Source organism: Bradysia coprophila, unplaced genomic scaffold (assembly GCF_014529535.1).
Source record: "Bradysia coprophila strain Holo2 unplaced genomic scaffold, BU_Bcop_v1 contig_24, whole genome shotgun sequence".
Lineage (NCBI taxonomy): Eukaryota > Metazoa > Arthropoda > Insecta > Diptera > Sciaridae > Bradysia > Bradysia coprophila.
The window spans coordinates 7,708,707-7,715,992 of NW_023503501.1; the positions used below are offsets into that span (position 1 = coordinate 7,708,707).

Below are 7,286 nucleotides of genomic sequence, written 5' to 3' on the forward strand. Positions count from 1 at the left end.
CGTAACTTACAATATTCCGTGTAATCCTACAAAATTTCATAAGATCGCTTACGAATCTTGGCGTCGACATGGGTTACCAGTTGCAAGTTCCATCTTATGCACGGGAACATTTTAATATTGTAAATTAATATAACAATTTTCAAGCTTCAGTGCCAAAGAGGGTACTTTTTTAACTCAATCACTCATTACTTTTGACACCTCTATAACCTTTTTCTTCGGGGAACGAAAAGTTCATGTAACACTTAAGAATTCCCATTGAAATTGCATTGAACCAATATCATATTAACTCATCGATCAACCACAATCAAATAAAACAGAGTCAATTTTGATGGTCTTTCAACGAAGCGTAAAAAAGTTTTCATTGGAAAAAACGAAGCAAACAAATTGCTGAGCAAATTTGGTTTTTATCAGGAAAATTTCTTGCGTCAAGCAAAATTAGATTCAATAGAAACACAAATTTTCTCTAAACATTCTGAATAGAGATATGTAAGTGGATGCATTCGAAATAAATGCAGTATACGATAGAACATGTACATCCGAACCTAATGTACCTTACCTGAATCACGGTAAAACTTCAATTTTCATTCCACTTAAACCACTGTTATATCTATCCCCGGTAACCTTATTGTACATGCACAATCCACACAAAATTTTACAATATATAAAATACTCTATGGAAGATTATTCCATTCAAATTGAGTATTATACGATGCTTTTTAAGAAGTTTATCGTCAGCATGTGATTCCCATTTGGAATCTCTCTTTCAGCTATCAATACCTTTAAACATGATAATACAATTGATATAGAGGATACGTACGTACATAAATACCGTTCTTGGTTGTTGCTAGTTACAATGCAAAAGCATCAAAAGAAGGGAAAAGAACCATTGGATTAAATTCATACAGTTTATACTCCGGGTATTTGCATATTCAAAGCTACAATACATTTTCTGTGGCATTGCGAAGATTCCCATTTATTGCTGAAAACAAAAGAATTTCTCTGGTTGTTGGTTGGTTGGTTTTTTTTTGTGTTTCTACTTGAACATGTCAATTTGTTTGTCTGGTTTTGTTTAGGGAAAATAAAAATTTACTTTATTCTGCTTTGGGGAATTTAGTGTATCTTAATATGGCATGTGCGAACCGAATGAAAAGAAATAACATTCCGCTCACAAAAGGCAAAAGTAAAATAAATTTGTGTATACACGACATTTGATTTTGATGTTAAGTTTTCAATGGTGGTGCCGAAACGTAGAGTTAACTTTTTTTGGGGTTTTTATATTCTCTTTGTTGTATTGATGTTGTTGTTGGGACAAAGTTGTTTTTTTTTTTGGACTCATGAGTGACCAAAAAGGACCAACACTACAATCGTCGCAAATAAACTTTTTACGTTGATAACGTTCCACAGATAGGAACAAACGTAACATATGAAAGATAGTGGAGACGTGGAACGAATTTAACGAACAAAACAAATAAAACATTAAAAAAGTATCGTGGGGTCAAGCAAAACGGAGGCAAAACCGAGTGAGTGTGAATTCAGACTAATTGTTTGCTCCTAATCTACAACGACACTCATCGATATAATATATGGTAGACTCGCACACACAAAGAACGAAAATTCGAAAATATATATCACACACACACAACGACACAAAATTTTAATCACAACAAAAAATAAAGCGAAGGGACCTTAAAGAGTACATTCAAAATGGACATTAGGATTTTCAAATATTTGTATGGCTTTATTCCGCTCGCTTTCTTAGAACGTAAGTTACACACATTCTTTCCGCACAAACGTTCTTTGTCTTTGCTTATCTACCCTTTATTATATCGATGATGAGACTACAGTAAAATAGTGCAGTCGAAAGGTCGTCCAACATGAGAATAGACCAACCAAAAAAAAATAATTCTTCATAATAATTCCTCGTATTTTTTGGGAGATTTGATAGCGGTTTTACATTGAAAAAACTGATTTTTTCAAAATTTGTATATTCCGGATGGGTGACATCCAACTTCAGCTAAAAACAACAAACATAGCAAGAGACTTGTTACACTATTTAAGCGGTAAATTTTATAAATAAAAGGAAATCAATTTAACTTGAGTTCAAATTGATCATATAATAAATTGCAGCACAGATAAAAATATGGACCTAGATCTAAATCTTTTTGGGATTAACAGTACGCGACCAAATCTTTTTTAAAATTTAAATTTAATCCCTTCAGGGATTACTTGAACTTATCCCCAAATAATTAATCCCTAGAGGAATTAAATTTTAATCTTTGAGGCCCTAACGTTTGACGCTTGTTTACTATGCGTTGAAACGAAAATCTCATTTTTATCTGATCAAAATGTTATTTGTAGTGCAATAAAAAAAATTCTAACCCTTCCTACTTTCACTTCAGAAAAAAAAAAGATTTTTTATCGGATATTGTGTGATACTACAGTTTTTAGCTAAACGTCTGATATGAGAAGAATCTTTTTTGTGAATCTGGAATGAGAAATGTTTTTATTAAACAGATTTTTTTTTATTTACCTGACGAGATTTGAACCCGGGACCTCCTGCACTTCAGTCTACGATCTTACCACTGCTGCAATTTGTTCTTAATTCCAACGTGGCTTATTGTGAACCGTTGTTTCAAAGAAACTAATTCCTCGTGGGATTAAAATGCAAATTGCCAGATGGCAAGATCATCACTTTAAACCTCGATATTTTTTCATGATTTTCATTTTTATATTCTTCTGTAGTTTTCTTACCATTCTTTATAAGTATTTAACCATTTAAATTCAAAAATGTCTGTTTTCCCATAGTAAGGTGAAATAGTTCGCTGCTAAAATTGGCCTTACTGCCATTTTCAATCTAGAATTTCTCTATACTATCTTTAACCATATCCATATTAACTGTTAGTATCTTTACAAACCGACTTAAAATTTCTATTCTGAGCCTGGTAATGTATGGCAGAATAAACCATCGGTAGTACCATTGAAACATTTTAACACCAAATAAATGTCCGTTTCAATTATTTTTTCTCACATAACCATATCTTGTTCGTCAATCGTGTTCGAACTAAATTAACACAAAAGTGTGATTTCAAGACGATTAAATTATAGACGGAAAATTCTGAGCAGCAGTATCATCGTTTAATCCTCAATATTATTGTTTAGTATTACTTTTAATCCCTGAAAGAATTACATTATTTCAAATTCTGGCGAAGATTAAAAGTCTAATCCCGAAAGAATTACTTTTTGAAAGTAATCCCCTCGGACCTAAAAATTGTAATCCCATATTTTTATCTGTGAGTCTACTAACTAGATTTTCCCATTAGAAATTCCATTGGGGTATTGAAGTTTTGACCAATTCGACGTAGAACGTTATTCTAAGCAAAGAATTGTTCTACGATACGCCTCTAAAATGCACAGATTTTTTAATAAAATTAATTTCGTTCACAAAGTACGACCTTCAATCGACCCAATTTTGTCAGCCACCTAAAATGTGCTTGAGGCCGTTTCCAGTCTCGATGAAAAAAAGTATGTGTAAGGGGTTCTGCACCAAGACATCGACCATTTCAAAAATCAGTGTAAAATCAAAAATATAAGGCCGCCATTTTGTAATTTTCTAACGGGCGGCTGTACGTTTCGAAGTTTACACGAACTTATAAAAAGATCAGTGCATTTTAGAGACTTCCGATCTTCCGTGTAAACTGCTACATGTTCGTCAGTCAGATAATACTAATACAATGTTTTGACAGATCCACAGATGAATCCGCTGGCAGAGTTCTCTAAAGTTGTTTGAATGAGTTCATGACATTGAAGTAGGTTGCATGTAATTTGTTAAACGTTTTCTAGTTGTGAAATCTGGCTCGTGGGTCAAATTGTATTATTTCTTACAATTCTATTGTTAGTATGTCTATTGTTCACATGTTCGACGACTTTTGGACTGCACGGTATAACAAATGTTATCGAAGACATCATAAAGAGGGCACACTAAAGAATTTTTCCTGAAAATGTAATGAGCCTGTGTAACTAAAGTTTAAAGGTAATATATGGGCTGAAAAGCAAATAAATGGGTACACTTCAAACATAATATACGCGTCTTTTGCGTGACCAAATGAAACCATCATCCTTACACATAAAAGTTTTCTTTATTTTCCAGCATTTTCCTCTTTTATAGGGGTCCTCGATTCAAACGATTCGTTCTGTTTGCGTATATAGCTTTGCAATATTGGTCTCGTAAGAGAAACACAAACTTCATTGCTCTGGTGGTTAGTATCATTTTCCGCATTGTCGCTATCAATTTAAAAATGATTCTCCAGTTTGTTCTCATGAGATCAAGTTAATTTCATTTCGCTTGTCGAATGTTTGTACAACTGTTCATGTTTTTAACGAGACAAAAGTGGAAATTGCATCATTGACAGGATGTGTTATGATGATTTAAGCGTCAAGCCCCTAATAATCAGTGGAGCTAGGAAATTACGATTTGTGCCAATTATATGAATTTTCCATCAGTTTTTAGAAAAATACAACAAAATTCGGGATGTCTTGTGAAAATGGGTCAATTTATTGGACTTCTGAAACATTTAAGTTAAGTTAAGGGTGGGTGGGACAAGTCCCTTCTGAAACATTTAAACCAGTAATTAAATAATCCATTGTAACTATCTAAGGAGCTGCAGCAACTGGCGTGGCAACTGGAATGCAATCGACGGCATTCGTTGTCGAATTTGTGCTGCTTTCATGTCTGGTTCCTGGGGGACATTTGAACATGATGGCTTTTTTTACCGTTCCGACTTCGATGCAGTAAGCATAATGAAAGAAGTCGTCGGGCCGGAACGTAAATTCGTTTGGCATTCCATCGCAGTAAAACGGATAACACATCCTACACGAATGTCCACTGCTAAAACGACATTTAAACTCTCCGTTTCCTGGGTAAGTGTATGGATCTTGCACGGTATATGGGTCGATTAGATCGTACGTAAATTGATGATTTGCTGGACATGTCTCAATATAATGTGCAGTGCCATTGCAGACGTGGTACTTGGTACAATCAGATGGATCTGTGAAATGATGCGATGATTATTTTAGAAATTGGATACCGAATCGATTGCAATGTAATACCAGGATAAAGTCCATCAGCAGAGCAAACAAAGTAATTTGTCGCTTTTGTTAAACATGCACCTTCCATTGGGAAAATTTGGGAGCAAGTGGGATATGGGCTCGAATTCTTTACGCAATATGGTTGATAGGAACCACATTCGTATCTGTCCATAACTTTGCCAAATTCATCGCAATACTATTTCACATTTTCATATTTAAACTGTCTATCAAAATCAACACGAAATCATGAATTACCAATTGGGCACCACAATCATTTGAACAACCATTATAGGGCACCTCACATTTCTCTGGCGCGGAACTCACTCTGGAATCCCGTTTCAAGTACTTTGTTTCATCGAACTGGAATCCATTGGGGAGCGTTATTAACGCAATTACCGGACACTACAATTAAATCGCATTTTAGGTCAAGAAACTTTTATTTCAAAAATATTTCATTACCACAACCAGCAATGCAGAAATCACAATTGAAACGAACATTTTCGGCGTATTTTGAATCGTAAAGTTCGAGTTCATTGCTTATATATATGCTGGAGAAACGAAGTGTTTGCTCAACATACCAGACTTTTATCTAAGTATCAAAAGATCATGATCAACAAGATAAGAACAATTATCAAATTAAACAATATGAAATCTCTTGAGGTGAGATTGAAATGAAATATTTCGAAGAATTTCAACTGAAAACAACTTGTATTTTATGGGAAGCGTAAGCTGTATGCATAAACAGATAAAATTAAACAGAGTCGATTTCCGAGAAACTGATCTTTGTCTTTCTGACTTACACAAATAATTTGTAAATGAAATTGAACGTGCGATTGATGATAAAATGGACTCGTGTCGTGATAAAATAAATAATTTATACGCCAACAACATCTTCCTCAATAATCAAATCTGATCTCTTACAGTCTTTAACATCTAAGAACCAGACACTGATGAGATTTCCAAATTAATCACATTCCACATACCTTCCGCTAATAGATTAAGGAACTTGTTTATGTATAGATCATTGTCAATGTCGTTTGAGATGTCAAATGAGCTGTCATTTTGACAAAGCTAACCACAATGTTAGAAAAATTTATATGGAGCTGTCATTGTTTGAGGTTAGCTTTGTGAAATTGACAACTCATTTGACACTATTTTGAGAGAAAAACCGTTATTTGACACTGATCTATTGTCCGTCGACAAGTGGATCGCCACCGGTTTCTGGTGGGTTTTGATATTTGTTTTTTACACGTTGCCACACTGTTATTGACAATTTCAAGATATTTCAATTGAGAGGTTACGCTGATCGTTTGGTGAAAAAGGACTTCACCTAGCACCCCTAGCACAAATTAAAGGCTTTGGAAATAGTTTCACATTTCAATGCAGGCAGCTGGCAACATAGATAAACTTAAATTCAAACCCCACCGAAACCCCGTGCTACCATCTACATTAAAAACACGTACCGAGCGAGCCAATCTTAATCTATTGAGGTAGTTGTCAAAACGAAGTCCATTTTAATTTTTCTGACGTGTATAAGATATGCAACCAAAACTATTTTCTCCACCCTAGTGCAGAAAAATTTGTTCATGATTTCTGGCGTGAAAACATAATTACTTCGAGGATTTTTTTTGTTGCAAATGACTCAGGAAGGTTCCCTGATTCAATTACAGTATACCCTTCAAAAATCGTCGATAACTTGTTTTCCTGTTTCATACAACTTGTTCGAAGTTTTGGCAAATTGACTCTTAAGCATCACTTTAAACTTAAAATTGAACTTGTATTTTAATGACCATCTTGTATTGTACTCAAAAGCTTGAAGTAAATATAGGATATAGACGTTTCTGAAAATTTTCATTACTTATTGCCTTTTTCGCCGAAAAATTCGAATATTTTCATCAACAATTTCCGGTATTTTTCCATTTTTCATTTCCAACTTGGAATGGAATACGTACTTCGTACTCCACACTTTTACGCACGCCCGCAATGCTCGTAATTTCTTATGTTTGCTGTAATATATAATCCTCGCTAATAATATCGAGCTTTATTTAAGACTCAAGTATCATAAACATCGTAAATCAAAGACTGTTATTAAGTGTAGAACTTTGCTTTGTAGCAACCCATTAAAATCTAATTAACCATAATACTCATTAACATTATTTATATCTTAATTTATATTCAATGGAAACATTAATTAATAATAC

The 7,286-nt window shown here is 34.1% G+C and overlaps 1 protein-coding gene across 1 annotated transcript; it reads right to left on the reverse strand.

Annotated features, from left to right (window-relative positions):
* Positions 1 to 4,646: 4,646 nt before the first annotated feature.
* On the reverse strand, positions 4,647 to 5,698 carry LOC119077733. Its single transcript, XM_037185011.1, has 4 exons — positions 5,545 to 5,698; positions 5,341 to 5,487; positions 5,107 to 5,281; positions 4,647 to 5,045 (listed from the first exon to the last, which is right to left on the reverse strand). Exons 1-4 carry the CDS (start codon positions 5,617 to 5,619, stop codon positions 4,651 to 4,653), a joined length of 792 nt encoding a protein of 263 aa, XP_037040906.1. The 5' UTR covers positions 5,620 to 5,698; the 3' UTR covers positions 4,647 to 4,650.
* Between the last annotated feature and the right edge of the window lie 1,588 nt (positions 5,699 to 7,286).